The sequence below is a fragment of the Salmo salar genome, chromosome 23 (genome assembly GCF_965601325.2).
Source record: "Salmo salar chromosome 23, fSalSal1, whole genome shotgun sequence".
Taxonomy (NCBI): Eukaryota; Metazoa; Chordata; class Actinopteri; order Salmoniformes; family Salmonidae; genus Salmo; species Salmo salar.
In genome coordinates, this window is record NC_138313.1 from 7,527,082 (window position 1) to 7,553,752 (window position 26,671).

The window sequence follows — 26,671 nt, forward strand, 5'->3', positions numbered from 1 at the left end:
CCTGCATGGACCTGCCCTATAACCAGGACTGTAGTCCCTCCTGCAGAACATATTTCATTTAATCTCATATTCATTTCTATGTTGTCTTCTTGGCAGAAGGTGTGTGTGTGTGTGTGTGTGTGTGTGTGTGTGTGTGTGTGTGTGTGTGTGTGTGTGTGTGTGTGTGTGTGTGTGTGTGGTGGGGGTGGGGGGGGGTGGGGGGGGTGTGTGTGTGTGTGTTGGTTTGTGTGTGTTGGTTTGTGTGTGTGTTTGTTGGTTTGTGTGTGTGTTGGTTTGTGTCAGTGTGTGTTTGTTTGTATCAGTGTGTGTTTGTTTGTATCAGTGTGTGTGTGTGTGTGTGTGTGTGTGTGTGTATGTGTGTGTGTGTGTGTGTGTGTGTTTGCAGACTTTGTCTGCAGTGTTTAAGTTCTTACAGACATCTAGCTCGGAGAAGCACCACTTTGGTACCATGGCTCCATCAAACCTTTCATAGTTAACCCAGGAACTTGTCTGACATTAATACTTTCCATCCTCTCTGCTTTTTCTCTCTCTCTCTTTTTCTCTCTCTGTTTCCCTCCATTTCTATCTCCTTCTCAGGACGGATGGCAGGCGCTGGTCTCTGGCATCACTGCCCTCCTCTGGATATGGCACCAACACACCCAGCTCCACCGTCTCGGTGAGTGTGTGTGTGTGTGTGTGTGTGTGTGTGTGTGTGTGTGTGTGTGTGTGTGTGTGTGTGTGTGTGTGTGTGAGTGCGTGCGTCAAGGTCAGGCATCGAGGCATTCAGTTACTGTTCGATTAAACGTTAGAATGGTCAAAACAAGTGACCTAAGTGACTATGAGCGTGGTATGATCGCCGGTGACAGGCGCGCCGTTTCTAGTTTCTCTGAAACGGACGGCTCCCTGGGCTTTTCACGTACAACAGTGTCTAGGGTTTACTGAGATTGGTACGGAAAAAAACCCCACATACAGTCCTGTCTAGGGATGCACGATATATCGGTGAACATATCGGAATCGATATTAGCTAAAAATGGCAACATCTGCCCGATGTCTAGTTTAACGCCGATGTGCAAAACCGATGTCAAAGCTGACGTGCATACCTATATAACGTAGGTACATGACGTAATGACGCCACGTAATATTTAGCGCTACATGTGCATCACAGCATTCCTAACCTAGTCCACAATGTATGCTGTGTGGATTGAGCAGTCAACAAGTCGAGCAGTCATTTGAAAGAGTAAGAAAATGTCAGCAAGACAACTCAAAGAAGAAATCCAAGATAATGGAATTCATTGCCCTTGACAATCAACCGTTCTCTGTCGTGGGTGATGTTGGCTTTCGCCGACTGGTTGAACACCGGTACACATTATCAAGTGCGCTATTTTTCAGATGTTGCACTACCTGAGTTACACAGAAATAGCGTCACTGCTATTAGCTTCATGACTGACATTTGGACCAGCGATATCAGCCCCATGAGCATGCTGAGTCTGACAGCACAGTGGGTCGTTGAGGATTTTGTACTAAGGAAAGTCATATTGCATGCTCATGAATGTGCTGGTTGTCATACCGCTACTGCTACTGCCATTTAAATTGTATTTGAGAACATGTTTGAAACATGGAAACATGAACACACTAACTAGCTCCATTCGAACAACTGACTCGAGAAATAAGCTCATCAACTGCGCCTGCAGCAGATGTGATACGCTCTGTCATGGCATTGAAACGCCTGCTCAGCAAAACTGCCGACAGACTGTGAACAAGCGATTCGGTGGCATTCTCGTTTTACTGTGTCGCCACCATGCTCGATGCCATGTACAAGGACCGCTACTTCGATGCAGACAAGAAACAGGGTTTATGTGAAATGTTACATACACAGCTGGACAAGATGGAATCGGACACAGTGACAGTGCGCACCGAGGAAGAGAGGCCACGGACAGACAGAGCTGAAACTTCACTGCTTGACATGTATGATGAAATCCTGGTTGAGAATGAAACAACTGAACAAATGAACAATGAAACAGCACAGCAAGTAAGTGAAAGAAAGAGGTTTTGATTATGTTTTACTGGTAATGGGGACATATGTAAATGCCAACAAAATAACTTTTTGGTCAGTGTGGTGTGTGTGTAACCTTTATTTAACTAGGCAAGTAAAATTCTTTTTTACAATGACGGCCTACCCCGGCCAAACCCAGACGACGCTGGGCCAATTGTGCGCGGCCCTATGGGTCTCCCAATCACGGCCAGATGTAATACAGCCTGGATTCGAACCAAGGACTCTAGTGACGCCTCTTGCACGGAGATGTAGTGCCTTAGACCACTGTGTCCGTGTGTGTGTGTTAACTAACATTTAAAAAAAAAATAATATTGTTATTGGTATTGTTTTTTTGGCGAGGAAAATATCGGATATCGGTATTGGCCAAAAATGTAATGTTGGTGCATCACTAGTCCTGTCTCTTGATACCACTTGAGCAACATTTCCATACCCTGAATAATTCAGGCTGTTCTGGAGGCAAAGGTGGTCTGACCCAGTACTAGATGGGTGTACCTAATAAACTGGCCACTTAATGTATAGCCACTGTATACATAAATTGTGTCAAATTGTTTCTTGTTTCAGTCATGTCTTTGGTCACGTTCACATGGGAAAAACCAACACCCTAATGATTGATTGACAACAGGGCTTCCCACAATGCAGGTGATGGCTGCAGGATGAAGTTGGTGAAGAGCAACTGCAGAAACCTGCAGTCAAAACTTCATGACGTTTGATCGTGATTTTTGTAAAGTTCATGCAGTTGGCATATCAGACAATTTGAAAGGCGGCGACCAACGATGTTCACCGACTTGACAAAATGATCCGCTTTAACGTGGCCACTGAGATGAGCACGATGCAAGACTTTGCTCTCACACAGTCACACAGAGTATATGTGCGCTTCACGCTGCTACAACTGGTAGCTACAGGACCTAAACAGCGGAGAAGTTTAACCTCTCGCTTCAACGCTCCTGGTTGTTGCGGAAATTGACCCATTACTACTGTTTACTTTGTGCATCTACACCATTTTGCTGAGTCTACCTAAACTATGACATGACCCATCACCTTACGCATTACTGCCCACAGTGGCAAGAAATCAACAAAAACTATACAACACATAATTGATTCATAGCCTACAAGCATAGGCTACTTTCTGTCCCTAACACTGAAACTAAATAATATACAAATGAAATACAAATGTTATGATGAAACTTAAACTAAACTGAATTTCAAATGAAAATCCTAAAACTACAGTGTATTCGGAAAGGATTCAGACCCCTTGACTTATTCCACATTTTGTCACGTTACAGTGTTAAAAAGTAACGTTTTTTTTTCACTCATAAATCTACACAATATACCCCATAATGACACAGCAAAAACAGGCAAATATATAAAAAATGTAAAACTGAAATACTAGTTTTACATAAATATTCAGGCCCTTTACACAGTACTTTGTTGAAGCATCTTTGGCAGCGATTATAGCCTTGAGTCTTCTTGGGTATAACGCGACAAGCTTGGCACACCTGTATTTGGGGAGTTTCTTCTCTGCAGATCCTCTCAAGCTCTGTCAGGTTGGATGGGGAGCGTCGCTGCACAGCTATTTTCAGGTTTCTCCAGAGATGTTAGATCGGGTTAGTCCGGGCTCTGGCTAGGCCACTCAGGGAAATTCAGAGACTTGTCCCGTAGCCACTCCAGCGTTGTCTTGGCTGTGTGCTTCGGGTCATTGTCCTGTTGGAAGGTGAACCTTCGCCCCAGTCTGAGGCCCTAAGTGCTCTGGAGCAGGTTTTCATCAAGAATTTCTCTGTACTTTGCTTCGTTCATCTTTCCCTCTATCCTGACTAGTCTCCCAGTCCCTGCCGCTGAAAAACATCCCCACAGCATGACGCTGCCACCACCATGCTTCACCGTAGGGATAGTGCCAGGTTTCCTCCATACGTGGCGATTGGCATTCAGGCCAAAGAGTTCAAGCTTGGTTTCATCAGACAAGAGAATCTTGTTTCTCATGGTCTGAGAGTCCTTTAGGAGCCTTTTGGCAAACTACAAGCAGGCTGTGTGTGCCTTTTTACTGAGGTGTGGCTTCCATCTGGCCACTCTACCATAAAGGCCTGATTGGTGGAGTCGTGCAGAGATGGTTGTCCTTCTGGAAGGTTCTCCCATCTCCACAGAGGAACTCTGGGGCTCTGTCAGAGTGACCGTCGGGTTATTGGTCACCTCACTGACCAAGGCCCTTCTCCCCCGATTGCTCAATTTGGCCGGGTGGCCAGCTCTAGGAAGAAAGAGTCTTGGTGGTTCCAAACTTCTTCCATTTAAGAATGATGGAGGCCACTGTGTTTTTGGGGACCTTTAATGCTGCAGAAATGTTTTGATACCCTTCCCCAGATCTGTGCCTTTACACAATCCTGTCTTGGAGCTCTACGGACAATTCCTTTGACCTCATGGCTTGTTTTTTTTCTCTGACATGCACTGTCAACTGTGGGACCTATATATAACCAGGTAGGCAAATTGAGAACAAGTTCTCATTTACAATTGCGACCTGGCCAAGATAAAGCAAAGCAGTTCGACAACATACAACAACACAGAGTTACATATGGAGTAAACAAATATACAGTCAATAATACAGTAGAAAAATAAGTCTATGTACAATGTGAGCAAATGAGGTGAGATAAGGGAGGTAAAGGCAAAAAAAGTCCATGGTGGCAAAGTAAATACAGTATAGCAAGTAAAACACTGGAATGGTAGATTTGTAGTAGAAGAAAGTAGAAATAGAGATAATGGGGTGCAAAGGAGCAAAATAAAATAAATAAATACAGTAGGGGAAGAGGTAGTTGTTTGGGCTAAATTATAGATGGGCTATGTACAGGTGCAGTGATCTGTGAGCTGCTCTGACAGCTGGTGCTTAAAGCTAGTGAGGGAGATAAGTGTTTCCAGTTTCAGAGATTTTTGTAGTTCGTTCCAGTCATTGGCAGCAGAGAACTGGAAAGAGAGACGGTCAAAGGAGGAATTGGCTTTGGGGGTGACCAGAGAGATATACCTGCTGGTGCGCATGCTACAGGTGGGTGCTGCTATGGTGACCAGTGAGCGGAGATAAGGGGGGACTTTACCTAGCAGGGTCTTGTTGATGACCTGGACCCAGTGGGTTTGGCGACGATTATGAAGCGAAGGCCAGCCAACGAGAGCGTACAGGTCGCAGTGGTAGGTAGTATATGGGGCTTTGGTGACAAAACGGATGGCACTGTGATAGACTGCATCCAGTTTGTTCAGTAGGGTATTGGAGGCTATTTTGTAAATGACATGGCCAAAGTCGAGGATCGGTAAGATGGTCAGTTTTACGAGGGTATGTTTGGCAGCATGAGTGAAGGATGCTTTGTTGCGAAATAGGAAGCCAATTCTTGATTTAACTTTGGATTGGAGATGTTTGATGTGAGTCTGGAAGGAGAGTTTACAGTCTAACCAGACACCTAGGTATTTGTAGTTGTCCACATATTCTAAGTCAGAACCGTCCAGAGTAGTGATGCAGGACAGGCGGGCAGGTGCAGGCAGCGATCGGTTGAAGAGCATGCATTTAGTTTTACTTGTATTTAGGAGCAGTTGGAGGCCACGGAAGGAGAGTTGTGTGGCATTGAAGCTCATCTGGAGGGTTGTTAACACAGTGTCCAAAGAAGGGCCAGAAGTATACAGAATGGTGTAGTCTGCGTAGAGGTGGATCAGAGACTCACCAGCAGCAAGAGCGACATCATTGATGTATACAGAGAAAAGAGTTGGCCCAAGAATTGAACCCTGTGGCACCCCCATAGAGACTGCCAGAGGTCCGGACAACAGGCCCTCCGATTTGACACACTGAACTCTATCAGAGAAGTAGTTGGTGAACCAGGCGATGCAATCATTAGAGAAACCAAGGCTATTGAGTCTGCCGATGAGGATGTGGGGATTGACAGAGTCGAAAGCTTTGGCCAGGTCAATGAAAACGGCAGCACAGTATTGTTTCTTATTGATGGCGGTTACGATATCGTTTAGGACCTTGAGCGTGGCTGAGGTGCACCCATGACCAGCTCTGAAACCAGATTGCATAGCAGAGAAGGTGCGGTGGGATTCGAAATGGTCGGTAATCTGTTTGTTGACTTGGCTTTCGAAGACCTTAGAAAGGCAGGGTAGGATGGATATATAGCAATTTGGGTCAAGAGTGTCAAGAGTGTCAAGGATGACAGCAGCTGCTTTCCAATCTATGGGAATCTCAGACGACACGAAAGAGAGGTTGAACAGGCTAGTAATAGGGGTTGCAATAATTTTGGCAGATAATTTTTGAAAGAAAGGGTCCAGATTGTCTAGCCCGGCTGATTTGTAGGGGTCCAGATTTTGCAGCTCTTTCAGAACATCAGCTGAATGGATTTGGGAGAAGGAGAAATGGGGAAGGCTTGGGTGAGTAGCTGAGGGGGGTGCAGTGCTGTTGACTGCAGTAGGGGTAGCCAGGTGGAAAGCATGGCCAGCCGTAGAAAAATGCTTATTGGAATTCTCAATTATAGTGGGTTTATCGGTGGTGACAGAGTTTCCTATCCTCAGTGCAGTGGGCAGTTGGGAGGAGGTGTTCTTATTCTCCATGGACTTTACTATGTCCCAGAACTTTTTTGAATTTGTGTTGCAGGAAGCAAATTTCTGCTTGAAAAAGCTAGCCTTAGCTTTTCTAACTGCCTGTGTATATTGGTTTCTAACTTCCCTGAAAAGTTGCATATCACGGGGGCTGTCCAGAGCACAGCTGGGGGCCGAGGGTGGTCTATAGCAGGCGGCAACGGTGAGAGACTTGTTTTTAGAGAGATGGATGTTTAAAAGTAGAAGTTCAAATTGTTTGGGTACAGACCTGGATAGTAGGACAGAACTCTGCAGTAGATTGCAACACCGCCCCCTTTGGTCGTTCTATCTTGTCTGAAAACGTTGTAGTTAGGGATGAAGATTTTAGAGTTTTTGGTGGACTTCCTAAGCCAGGATTCAGACACGGCTAGGACATCCGGGTTGGCAGAGTGTGCTAAAGCAGTGAATAAAACAAACTTATGGAGGAGGCTTCTAATGTTAACATGCATGAAACCAAGGTTTTTACGGTTACAGAAGTCATCAAAAGAGAGCGCCTGGGGAGTAGGAGTGGAGCTAGGCACTGCAGGGCCTGGATTCACCTCTACATCACCAGAGGAACAGAGAAGTATGAGGATAAGGGTACGGCTAAAAGCTATAAGAATACTTCAGAAAGGATACTTTCTGAATGCACCTTGGTGTGTGTGCATACGTACAGTATGTTTTTTTGTGTGTGTGTATCCCACAATAACCTCACTCACAGCATTCCTGGTACAGTACATACCTTCCCTCTGGTGCAGCAGTAGCCCTGCAGCAAACCCTGCCTTAGCATACCCATATATATGACAGCTAACTAGTGTATCAGCATCTGCAAGATCCCTCCTTCCTTCCTATTTAGTCCCCTAGAATCCACCCCTCTCTCCTCTCCCCTCCTAGCTATTCCCCTAGTCTAGAGTGTGTGCAGCTCTCCCTGTGGCCTGTAGTATGAGGATGCCGCTTGCTTCGAAGAGCTAACCGTTAGTCTTACTTTTAGTCTCACTGATAGTCTTCCTCGTGTTAATGAGAAGCCTGAAAAGGCGTTCTGCTTAGGGCTGTTGCAGTAATTATCGCCACACCGGCGGTCACAAGTCATGAAAGCAGTCCACAATTCCACATGACCGTTTAGTCACGGTAATTAGGCTTCTCCAAGCTCTGATGTTGCTGCTGGTCATTAGTAGCCTACCAAACGTGCTAACTGCCTGGTACTCAGCACTCTATTGGCCCTCTAATCACTCTGACATCAATGCAAATGTATTTAAAAAATCTAATCAAACACTTCATGAGAGCCCATGGGCTCATTTCTATAGGCTATGCAATTGTGTGAGAAAACACAACAGAGTGATGGCCTCTACTATAAAGGGCCTACTATACTTATTTCTCAATTTTCCTAATATTAAGCACATTGTTTATCTTTACATAGGAGTATAGCCTACCTGGCTGGCATGAAAATGAACCACGGGAAAAAGCGTCCTCCATTCGCTATTTAAGTGCATAGATGACGTATTTTTTCACGGTGCCCCCTGTTTTGAGAAAGGTGCATGATAATGGTCCATTCTAAGTCAAAACAAATGTCACACATATATTATTTAGTATATGTAAAGACAAGATTAAATCAAGAATAGTCTGATGGGTGACAATATTAGCCTGTCACTTGCGAATGATGCCCAGCATAAGAAACTGCCTCTTTTTCCCCCCGACTTTTTCTAATCATAGTCGCACACCTCATGTAGCCTAGCCCATAGGCCTATATGTTTTGATAAGGTTTGTATCACAACTAAAGTGGCCAAATAACTTCTTAAAATTAAGCACATTAATCTGCTTTACAAGGAGTGTAGAGCCTAACTTGCATTCGTAACCAGCGCGTGAGTTTCAAGTTTGGGGAAGATCATTTTCACCATAAAAATGCACCTTTATAATAAAAGCATTGCATGCATAATTGCATTTGCGGTCACTTTTGACAATGGTGTTTTCCCGCTAATGGAACATGTAGCCTGCTGCTATGTGCGCAATGCTGCGCTTATAATGTGAAGAAATAGCCTAATAGTTCATCAATATTTTAAGCTAAATGTTCTGAACTGTTGCGTCAGCCACATTGCATAAAATAGGTTTTTTGATGCTAGTGGTTGTATTAATTTAGGATCTATTGCATCCTACAACTGTCCCAGACTATGTTTGGAATATTTATTTCTCGCACAGAATAGAATAGGTTGACTTTTGTACTATGGGGGATAGTAGATTGACATAGGCTAGTGCTTTTGCTGTTCGTTAGGCCTACTCATCTTGTTGGCTGACGAAAAGTAAATCTGGATGGACAGTTCTTCCAATATTTTCAATATGCAGTTGCATCCCCAATGTGTCTGTCTTCACTTGTTGCCTGTGAGAAAGACCCGATCACGTGATGGAGAGCCATGTGAGTGAGAGGTGCTTAGGAGCTCGCAGCACTCGGGGCACAACGCAGCACTCAGGGAGGAGGGCACAATGACCACTGGCCGCAAAAGGCATGGATTTCTATACGGTGCATTACGGCCACATAGGGGATGCCGTCGTGAAATTCGAGGCATTATCAAGTGCTTGTCAAATTGTGTATGAGAGACTAATGAAGTGTGTACAGCCTGCGCAAAAAACAAAGCAGAGCTCATGCCTTTTAAGCGACTTTTTTCAAATCATCATTAGTCTCATAATGTATCCTTACAATGTATTAAAAATCTAAACATATAGCCCAACGTTTGTAGAACAACTAAAGTTACATTAATAACTCTAAATTAAGCAAAAAGGAGTACCTATTTCTTTGTTAACCGCTCAACACAGAATGTGCGCACTCCCTCAAATCGTTTGGAGAAAATATTTATATTTTATTCAGCTTTGTTCAATTGTATTCTTCATACTATAAAATAATGCCATGGAATTCTAAGCAAATCTGGTCTGCTAAATGAACTAGTGTAACCCACAGCCATATGGCATAGCTAGATCAGGACCTAACATATGGACAACTCAAAGTATGCTATTCTGTTCTTCTGAAATAGACTACATTTTCTTCATATCATGTTTCTTTGGACCTGTCTAAAATAAATAATGGATTTAATGTGATGGTGTAGGCTATATTACATGGATTTATTAGACTTTTTAAAATGTAGATGTTCCAAAGGTCTGCATCAGTGGTTTGTGTGGAAGCCAGTAGATTATAATGTGTTTATGTTAATTAACGGTCAATTACCATGAGACCGACAGTTATTTGCTTGACAGTCACCAGCTGATGAAATGTTGTGACCGCCACAGCCCTAGTTCTGCTTCTCACCAGCTCAGAGGAGGGACGACTTGTTAAATGTTTTTCTCCTGCTCAAAGGAGCAGCATTACCTCCAAACCCCCTAATATACTATCAGATTTACAGACAGTTATCCCAATTTGAAACTCTCCAGAGTTTGTTCATTCACAGTTTCTGTATCTCTTCTTCAAAGGCAACAGCCCAGTAGAGAGTAGAGCACACTAGCATAGCCACTAGCCAGGAGTTACCATTCCCAGCTGCAGTTACTCGCTACTAGCAATGGGCTCCTTTGCCCTTGTACTCCCTCCCTCTAGCAGTTAGCTGCTACTAGCTACTCAGCTCTTCTGTCCTTGTTGCTCCCTCCCTCTAGCAGTTAACTGCTACTAGCTACTTGGCTCTTCTGCCCTTGTCACTCCCTCCCTCTAGCAGTTAGCCGCTACTAGCGCCCGGCTCTTCTACCCTTGTAATCCCTCCCTCTTTGCTTCTCACAGTCATCCTGTTCATCCCAGGAGAAGCTGCACCAGCTGCCCTTCCAGCCCACGGCGGATGAGCTGCACTTCCTCACCAAGCACTTCAGCTCCGAGAGCATCACCGACGAGGAGGGACGACACTCGCCCATGCGCCCCCGCTCACGCAGCCTCAGGTAGGATATCCGCCAGAGACTCATACACCCACACTTCAGTACAATGCCCAGTGCCCACTTAAACCCCCCTTTGCCATCCTCCTGCAGTATCTCACCTAAATGACTGTCTGTTGTTTGTCAGTAGGCCTATCTGTAGGCTGTAACTTTGGTAGACACAAAGGTATTCTACCTGTATTTGGTAGACAAAAAGGTCAGGCCCTTCTCATTGACACATCGCTGGCAGGTGTGAGTGACTGTGACCTCTTCAGTGTGGCAGGCTGGCAGCAGAAACACTTCTATCACCTGTCTACTGCCCTTATCACTGACACCCAGCCGACCTCAGCCTCAGACTCCTCGCTCGTTAGCCAACACACCCTGTCCCTCTTTCTGTCTGTCTCTATCTGTCTGTCTCTTTTTCTCTGTCACTTTATCTCTGTCACTCTTGTTTTTCTCCACTTGTCTTTCTCTGTCTCTCTCCACCTCACTCTCTTTCTCACTCTCCATCTGTCTCCCTCTTTGTGTCCCTTAATGGTCTCACTTTTAATGTGTCTATCAGTTTTTGGTGCCAGAATGTACACTACATGACCAAAAGTATGTGGACACCACCTTGTCGAACATCTCATTCCAGAGTCATGGACATTAATATGAGTTGGTCCCCCTTTTGTTGCTATAACAGCCTCCACTCTTCTGGGTAGGCTTTCCACTAGATTTTGGAACATTGCTGTGGGGACTTGCTTCCATTCAGCCACAAGAGCATTAGTGAGGTCGGGCACTGATGTTTGGCGATTAGGCCTGGCTCACACTCTGCGTTCCAATTCATCTAAAAGGGGTTTGATGGGGTAGAGGTCATGGCTCTGTGCAGGCCAGTCAAGTTCTTCCACACTGATCTCGACAAACCATTTCTGTATGGGCCTCGCTTTGTGCACGGGGGTATTGTCATGCTAAAATAGGAAAGGGCCTTCCCCAAACTGTTGCCACAAAGTTGGAAGCACAGAATCTTCTAGAATGTCATTGTATGCTGTAGTGTTAAGATTTCCCTTCACTGGAACTAAGGGGCCTAGCCCAAACCATGAAAAAAAGCCCCAGTTTACAGTTGGAACTATGCATTTGGGCAGGTAGCGTTCTCCTGGCATCCGTCAAACCCAGGTTTGTCCGTTGGACTGGCCAGATGGTGAAGCTTGATTCATCACTCCAGAGAACGCGTTTCCAATGGAGGCGAGCTTTACTCCACTCCAGCCGACGCTTGGCATTGCGCATGGTGATCTTAGACTTGTGTGCTGCTGCTCAGCCATGGAAACCCATTTCATGAAGCTCCCGATGAACAGTTCTTGTACTGATGTTGCTTCCAGAGGCAGTTTGGAACACGGTAGTGAGTGTTATAACCGAGGACAGACGTTTTTTACACACTACGCGCTTCAGCACTCAGCGATCCCGTTCTGTGAGCTTGTGTGGCCTACCACTTCGCGGCTGAGCCGTTGTTGCTCCTAGATGTTTCCACTTCATAATAACAGCGCTTACAGTTGACTGGGGCAGCTCTAACAGGGCAGAATTTTGACAAACTGATTGTTGGAAAGGTGGCATCCTATGACGGTGCCACATTGAAAGTCACTGTGCTCTTCAGTAAGGTCATTCTAGTGCCAATGTTTGTCTATGGAGATTGCATGGCTGTGTGCTTGATTTTAGACACCTGTCAGCAATGGTGTTGCTGAAATAGCCGAATCAACTAATTTGGAGGGGTGTCCACATACTTATGTGTATATATATATAGTGTATCTATCTCATTCAGTCAATCTGCCACTGACACTGTATTCTCTGAGTTCTGAGGTGCCAGATCTGGTGACATCTCAGCTGATCAGCAGTTCAGCTGTGCCTCCCTGTCCTGCCCTGTTCTGTTATGACTTGCAACTGCCAATCTTAATCCCCCCCTTCTTCCTTCTCCTCCTTCTCCTCCTCCCCTGGCTCCTGTCTCTGCATTCAGTTACCCCTCCTTTCAAAAGCTAAACATCAAACAGACTAGCTACTGAAAGGCCCAAACTTTCTGCCTTTGCAGCAGACATATCTCATCTCTACACCCCCTCTCATCTCCTCTCTTCTTGTCTCGTTCCCTTCATCTGTGTGGATTTAGAACACACTGCTTTCATCTCACTCTATCCTCATGAATGGAGAACAGAAAATGCCTCTGTTGGTATGATATGAGAGATACACTTCACACTTAGAGAGAGAGAGAGGAGAGGTTTAGTGTTAAGATGACTCGATGAGACAGAGGCCTAGCCTTTCCCCTCCAACTAGGCCGTATCTCTATCTGAATGTACTCTCAAGGGGCCTGCATGCCACTCAGGCTATAGGAATGAGATGTATAAATATCAGATGAGGTATGAGAGAAAGGCATTACTAGCCGTTTACAAATGACTATCCCTGCTGTATGACTTTACTGTATGCCTCAGCAAGGATTAATCATCTGATGAAGGAGAGAGATGGGCAGAGATGGAGAGAGAGAGATTGGTAGGGGGAGAGAAAGGGGGAGGATGGTAGGGGAGAGTGAGGCTTTAAGGGGTGAAAGAGATAGTGAGAGAAGGATGGAGGAGCTTCAAAGAGGGTGATTGCTATAGAAATAAAGAGAGAGAACGGGCGGGAAAGAGTGCTACAAGGCAGATGAGGTGAGGGAGAGAGTGTGAAAGAACGGGCGAGAGAAAGCTAGGGATGCAACAATTCACCAATACGCATCGGCCCCTGATTCAAATGTTTAAGATACAAGTGCATCGGGCTGCTGACCCCAAACCGATCCAAATTATGTATGCATCAATCCAGTGATGATTTTAGCATGTAAAGCTTGGTGGGGATTTTTTTTATTTTTATGCATGCTGTTGTGGGTGAAATTACAAGAGTATGTTATAATACTGTTATTGCATCAAATTATTGTTTTATGCAACAGAATAGGGGCTTCTTAAAACAATATTGTGTCTGTGTGAACTGAGAGTGGGCCTCTGGGGCTTAATGCTGACAGTAGATTTACGATGCCTTAGGCCACATTCATTCATGTGAGGGAGATGGCTACGGTTTGACTGGAAGGTACCAGGGAGAGATGGCTCGGGTTTGGGTTTCTAGACAATGAGAACAGTCTATACAGCAGATACTGTCTGTTATGAATTATTAGTATCTTTCATACAAATCCTAACCTTGTGACCCATTCCATACATCTGTTGTTTGTCATGAACATTCTGAAGGATGTTCTTTGCTATAAAATTCTGTGGCTCAAAATCCGCTCGTTGGGCTCTCAACGAATCATCTAGGGTTGATTATTCGACCAGATTCATTATTGCAATAATTCATCTATGTTTTGAATAAAGTAATATCCTGATTGGTGATTGACCTTGTCTCTTCTCATTATTGTTTCGAATTTCCACGACAATGCCAGCAAAGCCACTACACAACCCTAAATAATACATTAATTGCACTATAACGGTGACAAACGGTGCCCAGAAACTGTTACGGCCTACATAAAGCTGTCCCAACAGCAGAACTTTATTTTCAGCACCATGGAGTGAATCCTTACCACCGCTACACCTGGCTATCAGTGGAGCCTTGTCTGGCAGCAAAACAGTTCATTCAGCCTCATTTACTGCCTTTTAAAAAACACATAGCTGATATGGCTGACTTTCATAAACAAATGTGGTTTCTACAAACCATGGCATAAGGGAACGATGAGTGGATAAGAGGTCATCCGTAATTTTGATTAAGAAATGAATGAGCAAGCTAAGACGGACGTAATCAATATAACTATTTGTACAGCGATAGAATTCAGAACATGGGCCGGTCTTACAGTATTTTCCCTGTACACCAAGTCAGAACCATAGGATAAATAAAGGGGACATATAAGCAGACAATGAAAGCTCTTACAATATTCGATGATGACATTTCCTAAAACAGGCTAAAGGCTACATGTGCACCACCAAATCAGAACAGTAGACTAAGTTATAAGGGGGAAACGGGCCAAATTATTAGGGCGAGGCACATGGGCTACTAGCAGCTTACTACACAACATAAACTTAGTGTTACTTTCTTAGCTACAGTATACATATCTCCCTGGCATATTACATAATTTATGCAGCAGCACACAATTTGTGGGCATATTTTGTCAACCCTACACTCCGTATTTTCTGCTGGCTGCCCCACCACCACAGAAAGCACTGAGCTAGGCTTAAACACCTGCATTTTGGAGCTGCCTTACTCAAGAAAGCAAAAAAGAGACCATGCTTGGATGTGGCTCCAATAACTCAATTATTTGTTGGGGACTTTGTTTGCGAACTGATATGTGACACGTATTAATTGAAAAATAACATGCAGGTGGGTCTCAAAACCCTGAATGACGTGTCGCCACTACAACGGTCAGAAAATCTATTCAAACGTTACAACTCGCCGGTTCACACATTCTTTTTGCTTATTACATTCTTTCTACCTTCCTGAAAATAGCGCTAATCTTTTGTGACAACTGATGTGTCCTCTCCTTCAGTGTCTGTACTACAACCCCAGGCAATATCAGTAGCCTAGTTAAACTGCACTCTGTGCCCAGGTTCACACCCTGACCAACGCGAGGTAGGCAGCCTGTTCTTGATCTTGCTGCTAAAATGGCCTGCGTGATATCTGGCTTTATTAGTTGACAAATACTGTACTATTTCAAAGATTTTACTGTTACAGTTCATATATCATTCAATTCATTCATTTGAAATACATTTATGGATTTCACATGACTGGGAATACAAATATGCATCTGTTGGTAGGGGTGTCGATCAGAAAATCAGTATCTGGTGTGGCCACCATTTGCCTCTGGCTGTTGATTGTGGCCTGTGGAATGTTGTGCCACTCCTCTTCAATAGCTGTGGGAAGTTGTTGGATATCGGCGGGAACTGGAACATGCTGTCGACCCAGAGCATCCCAAACATGCTCAACGAGTGACATGTCTGGTTAGTATGCAGGCCATGGAAGAACTGGCACATTTTTAGCCTCCAGGAATTGTGTACAGATCCTTGCGACATTGGGGCATGCATTATCATGCTGAAATATGAAGTGATGGCGGATAGAACAGACCTCCAGGATGTGTAAGGGCTATTTGACCAAGAAGGAGAGTGAGCCCCACCCTCTTCAACATATACTGTATATCAACGAGTTGGCGTGAGCACTAGAACAGTCTGCAGCACCCGGCCTCACCCTACTATAATCTGAAGTAAAATGTCTACTGTTTGCTGATGATCTGGTGCTTCTGTCACCAACCAAGGAAGGCCTACTGCAGCACCTAGATCTTCTGCACAGATTCTGCCAGACCTGGGCCCTGACAGTAAATCGACCAAAATAATGGTCTTCCAAAAAAGGTCCAGTCGCCAGGACCAGAAATACAAATTCCATCTAGACACCATTGCACTAGAGCACGCAAAAAAATATACAAACCTTGGCCTAAACATCAGCGCCACAGGTAACTTCCATCAAAAGGAACATAAAATTCGATATACCAATTAGGATCTGGCTAAACATACTTTGCCCTTTATGGTTGTGAGGTCTGGGGTCCGCTCACCAAACAAAAATTCACAAAACGGGACAAACACCAAATTGAGACTCTGCCTGCAGAATTCTGCAAAAATATCCTTGTGTACAACGTAAAATACCAAATAATGCATGCAGAGCAGAATTTGGCCGATACCCGCTAATTTTAAAAATCCAGAAAAGAGACGCTAAATTCTACAACCACCTAAAAGGAAGCGATTCCCAAACCTTGCATAACAAAGCCATCACCTACAAAGAGATTAACCTGGAGAAGAGTCACCTAAGCAAGCTGGTCCTGGGGCTCTGTTCACAAACACAAACAGTCCCCGCAGAGCCCCAGGACCGCAACACAATTAGACCCAACCAAGTCATGAGAAAACAAAAAGATAATTACTTGACACATTGGAAAAAATTTATTAAGAATACCTGACCACTGTGACTGACCCAAACTTCTGGAAAGCTTTGACTATGTACAGACTCAGTGAGCATAGCCTTGCTATTGAGAAAGGCTGATGTAGGCAGACCTGGCTCTCAAGAGAAGACAGGCTATATGCACACTGCCCACAAAATGAGGTGGTAACTGAGCTGCACTTCCTAACCTCCTGCCAAATATATGACCATATTAGAGACACATATTTCCCTCAGATTACACAGATCCACAAAGAATTTGAAAACAAACCCGATTTTGATAAACTCCCATATTTACTGGGTGAAATAGCAACATTTGTGACCTTTTGCCACAAGAAAAGGGCAACCAGTGAAGAACAAACACCATTGTAAATGCAACCCATATTTATGTTTATATATTTTCCCTTTTGTACTTTCACACTTTGCACATCGTTACAACACTGTATATATACATAATATGACATTTGAAATGTCTTTATTCTTTTGGAACTTCTGTGTAATGTTTACTGTTCATTTTTATTGTTTATTTCACTTTTGTATATTATCTACTTCACTTGCTTTGGCAATGTTAACATATGTTTCCCATGCCAATAAAGTGCCTTGATTTGAACTGAATTGGGTGATGGAGTGCTGCATCAGAAGACCTGGTCTCCACAATCACCCGACCTCAACCCAATTGAGATGGTTTGGGATGATTTGGACCTCAGAGTGAAGGAAAGGCAAGCATTTCAGGTGTCTACCTCATGAAGCTGGTTGAGAGAATGCCAAGAGTGTGCAAAGCTGACATCAAGGCAAAGGGTGGCTACTTTGAAGAATCTCAAATATAAATATATTTTGGTTACTACATGATTCCATATGTGTTATTTCATAGTATTGATGTCTTCAATGTAGAAAATAGTAAAAAATAAAGAAAAAGCCTTAAATGAGTGTCCAAACTTTTGACTGGTACTGTATATTCATTGGCTAGCTAATTTGTAAATTATAAATATTGATACATTACTAACTCAAACACTTAATCTGCAAAAATGACAAGTGGTTCATGGCGATTTCAGAACCAAAGTGTGGGGGGGGGGGGGGGGACAAAAAACATAGGCTACATTGCCCCCCCTAATGTGATAGTGGGGTGGTAGATGCCTAGTCTCTTTTATGGCTCAGCTCAGGTGCCTACATAGCACATACACCATAGACATACATCATTTACACACCACACACACACAGAAGTCAGCTCAGACAGATCCAGCTCAGCAGCAAATTTTTATTTAGAATGGAAAACGAATGTGTTTATGCATCAAATGTTACTGCATCAAATAGTATCTCATCGCATCGAATCATTTCAAACTATAACGTATCGTTCCTGTATTTTATCAGAGCCCATGTATCTAGATCCGTATCCAATCGTCTTGAAAGGGAAAGATGCACATCCCTAGGGAAAGCACGAGAGGGAGTGAGAGAGGGAGGACAAAGCTGAGTCTCAGACCAGATCATTTAGATTAAAGAAAGAAGCAATCATATGCTAATTTCATGGCCTTATTATCAGCTAGGCTGAGAGTGATGACGGCAGTGCTTATCTCTCTCTCTCTCTCTCTCTCTCTCTCACTCTATCCATCTCTGTATCTCACCCTCTCTCTCTCTCTCTCTCTCTCTCTCTCTCTCTCTCTCTCTCTCTCTCTCTCTCTCTCTTTCCCTCTCTCTTTCTCTTCCCACACTCTCATTCTTCTGGAGTTGTAGAAATGAGCTCAACATGTTCATCCATCATAAGCTTGTCATATCCAGCGGTGGGTCCTGTTTTAATGAGCAGCACAGAGCCTCACAGACAAGACACAGAGACAGTCACACACACAGTCACAGACGGTGTATTTAATTAAACACTTCTACCCTTCCCTCAGCAGCTCAGCCCTTCATTTTGGGTGTCCCCTTGTTGAATGTATTACCCATGTCATTAACATCTCATCGAATGGGGCTCTGAGGTGCTCACACACACACAAACACATACATACAGTGGCTTGTGAGAGTATTCACCCCCCTTGGCATTTTTCCTATTTTGTTGCCTTACAACCTGGAATTAAAAATGTTGGGGGGTTTGTATCATTTGATTTACACAACTTTTGAAGATGCAAAATATTTTTTATTGTGAAACAAACAAGAAATAAGACAAAAAAACAGAACTTGAGCGTGCATAACTATTCACCCCCCCCCCCCCCCCCCCAAAGTCAATACTTTGTAGAGCCACCTTCTGCAGCAATTACAGCGGCAAGTCTCTTGGGGTATGTCTCTATAAGCTTGGCACATCTAGCCACTAGGATTTTTGCCCATTCTTCAAGGCAAAACTGCTCCAGCTCCTTCAAGATGGATGGGTTCTGCTGGTGTACAGCAATCTTTAAGTCATACCACAGGTTCTCAAATGGATTGAGGTCTGGGCTTTTTCTAGGCCATTCCAAGACATTTAAATGTTTACCCTTAAAGCACTCGAGTGTTGCTTTAGCAGTATGCTTAGGGTCATGGAAGGTGAACCTCCGTCCCAGTCTCAAATCTCTGGAAGACTGAAACAGGTTTCGCTCAAGAATTTCCCTGTATTTAGTGCCATCCATCATTCCTTCAATTCTGACCAGTATCCCAGCTCAATTTTAGTCTCATCTGACCAGAGTACCTTCTTCCATATGTTTGGGGAGTCTCCCATGTGCCTTTTGGCGAACACCAAACCCGGTTGCTTATTTTTTACTTTAAGCAATGGCTTTTTTCTGGCCGCTCTTCTGTAAAGCCCAGCTCTGTGGAGTGTAAGGCTTAAAGTGGTTCTATGGACAGGTACTCCAATCTCCGCTGTGGAGCTTCGCAGCTCCTTCAGGGTTATCTTTTGTCTCTTTGTTGCCTCTCTGATTAATGCCCTCCTTGCCTGGTCCGTGAGTTTTGTTGGGTGGCCCTCTCTTGGCAGGTTTGTTGTGATGCCATATTCTTTCAAAAAAATGTATAATAGATTTTATAGTGCTCCATGGGATATTCAAAGTTTCGGATATTTTTTTATAACCCAACCCTGATCTGTACTTCACAACTTTGTCCCTGACCTGTTTGTAGAGTTCCTGTAAGGGGTGCGTACTGGCGGCAGAGAAGTCAGGCGCAGGAGAGCAAAAACTGATTTACAATGGCGCAGTTTAATAATAAAAACCACCGTTAACAGAACAATAAATGAAATTGGTACAAAACCCGTCACACACCAGCATAACGTGCACAAGCACTTACAACAAACAATTCCGGACAAGGACAACCGGTGACGCCGACCGCCAAGCACCGCCCGAACAAGGAGAGGAACCGACTTCGGCGGATGTCGTGACAGCTCCTTGGTCTTCATGGTGCCGCTTGCTTGGTGGTGCCCCTTGCTTAGTGTTGTTGCAGACTCTGTGGCCTTTCAGAACAGGTGTATATATACTGAGATCATGTGACAGATCATGTGACACTTAGATTGCACACAGGTGGACTTTAATTCACTGATTATGTGACTTCTGAAGGTAATTGGTTGCACCAGATTTTATTTAGGGGCTTCATAGCAAATACATATGCACGCACCAATTTTCAGTTATTTTTTCAATCCACTTCAGCAATTTGGACTATTTTGTGCATGCCCATTACATGAAATCCAAATAAAAATCTGTTTTTTAAATTACAGGTTGTAATGCAACAAAATAGGAAACACGCCAAGGGGGATGAATACTTTTGCAAGGCACTGTACACACCCCTCCCTGCCCGGCCGCTTCTCTGTCACGGTCAATTAGGTCCTTCATTTCCCCAGTCGCATGCCTCACTGGTGTTAGGGCAATGTTATTCTCTCTCTCTCTTCTCTCTCTCTCTCTCTCTCTCTCTCGCTCTGATTCACTTAATTTATCCTCTTAATCATCTTCTACCTTTTCCTTTTGAGCACCCTTTTCACGTAATCTGACATCAGTGTTTAAAAAGCTCACACTGCCAATTCACCCGTTTTAAACCGCTAATCCTTTAAGAGAAATAGTATTGTGCTACAGGACATAAATGAATAGCAACAACAGGATTCAATGGTCTTCAAAGTTAGTTTATTTCAAAAATCCTCTCAGCATATTAACACATAGGCTTATACTGTAGATCCAAACCTTTCCCCCCACAAGTATAATTTGAGTCTGTGTTCAAGGTTGTTTCTCAAATTACTTATTAACATATTTTTCTAGGCTGTCAGTCTGATGTGGCTGTCAGTCTGATGTTATTCATTCTCAGGACCTTAATGATTCTATTAGCAGCTCATTTGGATGTGAGGTTTATTCAATAAAGTCACATATCACTCAAAGCAACTCCACTCACAGACAAAGGAAGGTGGGGTGAAAATATCCTTCAAATATTTGAGTATTTATGAAGCCGCCACTGTGCATCAATCTCTGTCGGAGCTAACCTTAGGTTGCTGTGGCAGCAGTGGCATGGCTATGATTGTATTTCTGAGTGATTTAAAAAATAAATAAAAGAACAGAGGTGTGTGGCAGGACTCAGAGCTGAGAATGCTTCTCCTCTTGGTTCGTGAAGATGACTGGCATATATTTGATTTTTTTAAGTAGACAGTTCTACTAAATTAGTATGTTATGCGTGTGTAAGAGAAGCAGAGGATATTCGAATATGTTCTGAGAAGCTCACCTTCGCGCGAGAGTGTTTAAGATGATGATAAACGGCTCCCATGAAGTTGACCTCATATGTCGCATTCAGTGTGATCTCATTCAATTAAGCTGGGTAATAGGCAATAGAATGGTTAATACGATGAGCGAGCTGTCGGTGGATGACTATAGGCAATACCTCATCCCCCTGGTCACATGACCACACCTCCACACAACACACAGATGACTCACACAAACAGTCACATCTGTGGACCCCGAATTCAAATTTGCGCCGGCCACACATTCCCCCACCGCTCCCAGTACACCGCTATATAACAAAGCCTCTCAGATTGGAACGTCTCTCTCTCTCTCTCTCTCTCTCTCTCTCTCTCTCTCTCTCTCTCTCACACACACCGTGTCTCAGAAGGGAGTCTCATTGTCGCCTCATTCAGGACTCATTCAGACAGAACCCCAGCTTATTCTCTGCGGTGGTGGTGTGAGTGAGAGACAGAAAGGTCATGGCTGTCTCCATTTGTTCCTGCTAGCCAGACTTTTGATGTGGAGAGCGAGATGGAGAGAGAGAGAGAGAGAGAAGGGGCTGATGCACACAGACTAAATGAGCCATCACCGCTACACATCACGCTCCCCGGGGAACTGACCTTTCCAGCCATAGATATCCACCAGTATGAAATCCTCGATGAAGTCCTGACAGACAGATAGGGTCCTCAGACTGACTCTCAGACACACTGTCAGGAACATAACGCACAAATCCCCTGCCTGGTTTCAAGAGCCATCAGCTCTCCATGTGTGTGTGACTACAGTATGTGTGCAGCCATGTATGTCCATGTCTATGTTTCTGACCTAAGAACTGTCATCCTCTTCAATGTATCTCATGCCCTGTCTGTGTGACCTGACCTCCCGCCATCCACAGTATCCCTCTACTGGTGGCTTGGGACTTGGAGCTCACTTTTGTCATGCTGTACTGCAGCTCAGGGATACTGGAAAGCACAGACCCCTACTACCATGCAGTATACTAGTCTCTCTGGACTTGTGTAAACTAGACCACCAAGCTACAGTCTCTCTGGACTGGTGTCGACCAGACCGCCAAGCTACAGTCTCTCTGGACTGGTGTAGAGCAGACCGCCAAGCTACAGTCTCTCAGGACTGGTGTAGACCAGACCATCAAGCTACAGTCTCTCTGGACTGATGTAGACCAGACTACCAAGCTACAGTCTCTCTGGACTGGTGTAGACCAGAGCACCATGCTACAGTCTCTCTATATTGGTGTAGACCAGACTACCAAGCTACAGTCTCTTCGTTCTCCACTCATATCTCTGTATGTTTGTCTTCTTTCAGCCCTGGTCGCTCACCCATTTCCTTTGACCATGAGATCGTCATGATGAACCATGTCTACAAGGAGCGCTTTCCCAAGGTACCTTCCCATAAAAATGATTCATTCATATCAGTCTTAACATTTGTTTACTATGACTTAGTTGACATTAATAGATTCAGAAATTAAATACCTAGAATTCAAATCTTAACCAATTTATGACAGTCCTTCAATTAGCTTTTCCATTGTAATAAAGCTCACGATGAGCTGTCTGGAAGGTGCGTATATGTGAGCCAACTCTCCCCCCTCTCATCCCCAGGCCACGGCTCAGATGGAGGACCGTCTGGCTGACTTCCTATCGTCCTCGGCCCCTGACAAGGTGATGCCCCTGGCCGACGGGGTCCTCAGCTTCATCCACCACCAGGTCATAGAGCTGTCCAGAGACTGCCTGGATAAAAGTCGCGAGGGCTGCATCACCTCACGCTACTTTTACGAGCTGCAGGAGAACCTGGAGAAACTGCTACAAGACGTGAGTGGACTGTTTGTTTTAATTTTGGGGGTTAAGGTGGATTTGAGGAGTTTCATCCTTTGCACTGATATTCTCCAACATCAGTAGAATAATTCATTGAGTGACGATATCGTCCAATTCGTGTTCATTTAGACACCTGTTTGTTAACCCCCGTCACGCATGGTTTCACTAAGGTCCTCACTCATCATCATTAAGCCTGTCAAGTCTGTCAGGCAGTTTGTCAACACACCGTGATGTCATAGGATGAGGACGCCACTTTGACCCGTTTAGGTCATCGGAAAAACATAAACACCCTCCCTCTCTCCTTCTCCCCCTCCCACCCTCCCTCTCTCCCTCTCTCTTTCTGTCCATATGGGACACATGCCCCCACAAGATGGGTTGGTGGGGGTTAGTCACAAGATGGGTTGGTCTGTGTTAGGATTTGAGGGACATTCAATAGTGTGTGTGATGTCATTGATGTCTCTGTTATCTCAGTTACAGTGCTGGGGTGCTCATGGTTGTGACATTATTGCTCCCAGTGGCCTCGCCCGATGCCCCCCAGTCGTCGGAGGGTGGGGTGGGGAAGGGAAGGGGGTCTCTTCTCTCCCTGATTCTAATTTCATGGCCCAGCAGTCAGCAGGGGTGATGGATGAATCTCCCAGACACCCAGGAGGAGGGGTGCGCCGAGAAAGAGGGAGCGAGACTAAGGGAGGGAGGGAGGGGGAGAGAGAGAGAGAGAGAGAGAGTGAGAGAGAGAGTGAGAGAGAGAGAGAGACAAAGTTAGGGAGGGAGGGAGCGAGGGATGAAGCCATAGGAGGAGTGGTCTGCGGGGAGTTTTCCAGTCTTGGATTGGCTGTTTAAACCGTCCTGTGTTAGGGCTGATGCCTGTTAGAATGTGGTTTGTGTGTGAGAGACAGTGAAAGAAAGAAGCAGACAGAGTATTAACCCCACGAGAACCACATGCTGGCCAAATTTGAAGAACAGAAAGAACGTTGTATCACCTTCAGGGAACTAATTGGGCGACATGGTTCAGGGGGCTTAGGAGAACGCAGTAGGTGGCGGCGATATAAACTTGCTGTGGAATGAGGCAGTGAACAGGTACCCAGAGCGGAGGGATCCGGATGGCCAGCGTCGCATTTTTTTCCTGTTATTTCCATCGCTCTGGCCCAGGATGATGTGTCGCGCATCGTGGCAGAGGAGGCTGGAGGAAGAGGAGGTGCTGCAACATGTTTTGGAGCAGAGGGAGTGGAGGAGAAAGTGGAGCACACTCACATGGGAGTGTGATCACCACGCTTTTCCAGTTAAGTTATTGTCTGTTTGCGGTTGGGGGCGATGTTTGGAATTGAGGTCAGGTCAAGGTCTCTGCTGGACCGTCTTGGTTGGTTACAGGTATATCTGTGACAAGGGATAGTCATGGTATTGCGAAAGTTGATGCTTATTATTTAGTAACAAATGGTAGGCTATTGCATACTTCAACTTTTTTGGCTTGAAAAAGGTCACAGACCTCTTGACATATGTTGTCTGCTACACACCTTAGTATGTTGATTCGGCGTATGTTATTTGGCACCTATATGCAGTCAGCCCAGTTATAGCGGTCAGTGCTCTTCTCCATTGTCTTGTTCTTCACCCCTCTAACCCTATCCCCCTTTCAGTCTCTGTCTTGTCACAGCTCCAGGCCACTACTCTAACCCTCCTCTAGCCAGGCCAGGCCATCCATCCATTCCCATCTATCCATTCACCCCACGCAGCGACACCATTAAAAACGTCACAGGAGACCACCTGATCCACCTCAACACCTACCTCGACCTCGGGCCTGAGTGACTTGTCACCATAGCAACCCCCGCCTCTGGCCCAAGGAGGACCCCTGTGTAGACTTTAGAGGCCCAGGTCACCTGAGGTGGGGATTGAGGTAGTTAGCCAGCTAGGCTGCCTGCTCAGCACTCGCCATCAGTCACAGTGTGTCAGAGGTGGTCCTTTGGCTGGCTGGCCATCGCTCACTGGTAGTCAGGTCTTACAGGCAGTTTAGAAGATGCACACACTCGCACAACACACACAAAGCCACACACATTTGCACACACTCACACACATACAGAGACACTAGGGGTGTGCCGATCGTATCCGTTTTATCACACTTGATACTCGGAATCAGATTTACTCTTGATCGGAAAACCCGGACGTGTGCTTTAAATGCTGCTAAAGTCTATACTTCAAGTGCACATTACTGCGCTATCACTCAGAGCGCATCATTATGTTCCTTCTCTCATTGACACACATTGTTAAACGACCCGACAGATGAAAACATACTTAGTCCTATTCAATTATCAACGAAATAGGCTAATAAATAGCCTAATGTATGGCTGGCTACTAGTGCTTGCATTTATTGCAGACACAGATTTAAATGAAGGTAGGCTAATTTGCTTGCCCCCGTATATTGTTTCACTTTCGAGAGGCGCAAAACTTATCTCTCCTGACACTTATGCCACAACATGTATATAATCAAAATAAACAATCTACATTTGTAATTTTATTTTCTAATGATCTGTCGCTCGGTAAACATGCCTGGGCGAGAATAAATAATAATAGCAAGCATGTATGGGCTTGTATCACGATGTAACGACAGAGTTGTCAGCAATGGAATAATTATACGGACAGACAAAGTGCGCATACTAAACAACGCCACGTAGACAGACAAAACGACCATATAACCTCAGCAAAGTCGACAGGAAATAACTAGATTGAACAACAATGACTAGCTACGGATTCTGATTCATACACAGTGTTTGGAGAAGGAGAGACTTGTACCCTGAGATGAGTGAGTGAAACAGAACCGTGTGTTTTTCTGTGTGGTGAAATGAGAGCAGAGGGAGAGCGGCTTGTTCTAATCCAATCGTTGCAGCTGGCTCAACCGATACCCGTCCTTTTCTTTACAGACAGATGAACTAGCCCATTAGTTGTTTTGAGCACACAGCTCTTCACACTGTTTGAGTGAAAGAGAGATGTGTGCTGCCAGCTGAAAATTACTTTTTTTTTCAGAGCACGGATAATTACAAAAAATACTTGTGTCATAATCATATTTGGAAAATTGTCCATATCCATTACGATACTCGTTTTGTCCGAGTACTCGGAGACACTCTTCTCTCTCTCTTACACACACACACACACACACACACACACACACACACACACACACACACACACACACACACACACACACACACACACACACACACACACACACACACACACACACACACACACACACACACACACACACACGCACACACACACACACACCAACTGTCTCTCACACTGACACAGCGTAGTTAATTAGCCGTTGTGAGTGTGAATGACGGTCCCACCGCTGCCCATTACTCACCAATCACTTGTCTATAATGGGAGGAGATCCTCCATTCCTCCCTCCATCTTCAGCACTTTGGCGCTTTCATTACCTTTATAAATTATTCAGGAGCTGATTGGAGCCCCTAGGGACCCTGCTGCCTGCCTACCTAGCAGCCTGTCTTGCTGCCTGGCTTTCTTGTCTGTTTCTTGCCTGTGTCTGCCTGCCTGGTCTGCCTGCCCCCCTAGCTGCCTGCCTGTCTAGCTACCTGCCTGCCTGTCACTATGGGATGTTTCTATTAGCCCGTGGCCGACGGACACCTGGCCAGGCCTTGTTTATTAACAGGCTCTGGCTCTCTATTAGGCTGCCTTCCACCAAACCTACCTGATGGATATGTGTTTTACACACTAACACTTTGTCTATCTTCCTCCCCCTTGGTGTTTTCTAGTTAGCAGAGGTGCTC

General features: G+C 44.8%; 1 protein-coding gene across 2 annotated transcripts in view; it reads left to right on the forward strand.

Annotated features, from left to right (window-relative positions):
• LOC106584010 (microtubule-associated serine/threonine-protein kinase 2) overlaps nucleotides 1-26,671 on the forward strand; it is a 160,722-nt gene that overhangs the window by 106,784 nt on the left and 27,267 nt on the right. For both annotated transcript variants that reach the window (XM_045706497.2, XM_045706496.2), the window contains 4 exons: nucleotides 577-655; nucleotides 10,359-10,510; nucleotides 22,390-22,465; nucleotides 22,683-22,892. In XM_045706497.2, the coding sequence (XP_045562453.2) occupies nucleotides 577-655; nucleotides 10,359-10,510; nucleotides 22,390-22,465; nucleotides 22,683-22,892 (517 nt within the window). The remainder of the gene's footprint in view (nucleotides 1-576; nucleotides 656-10,358; nucleotides 10,511-22,389; nucleotides 22,466-22,682; nucleotides 22,893-26,671) is intronic.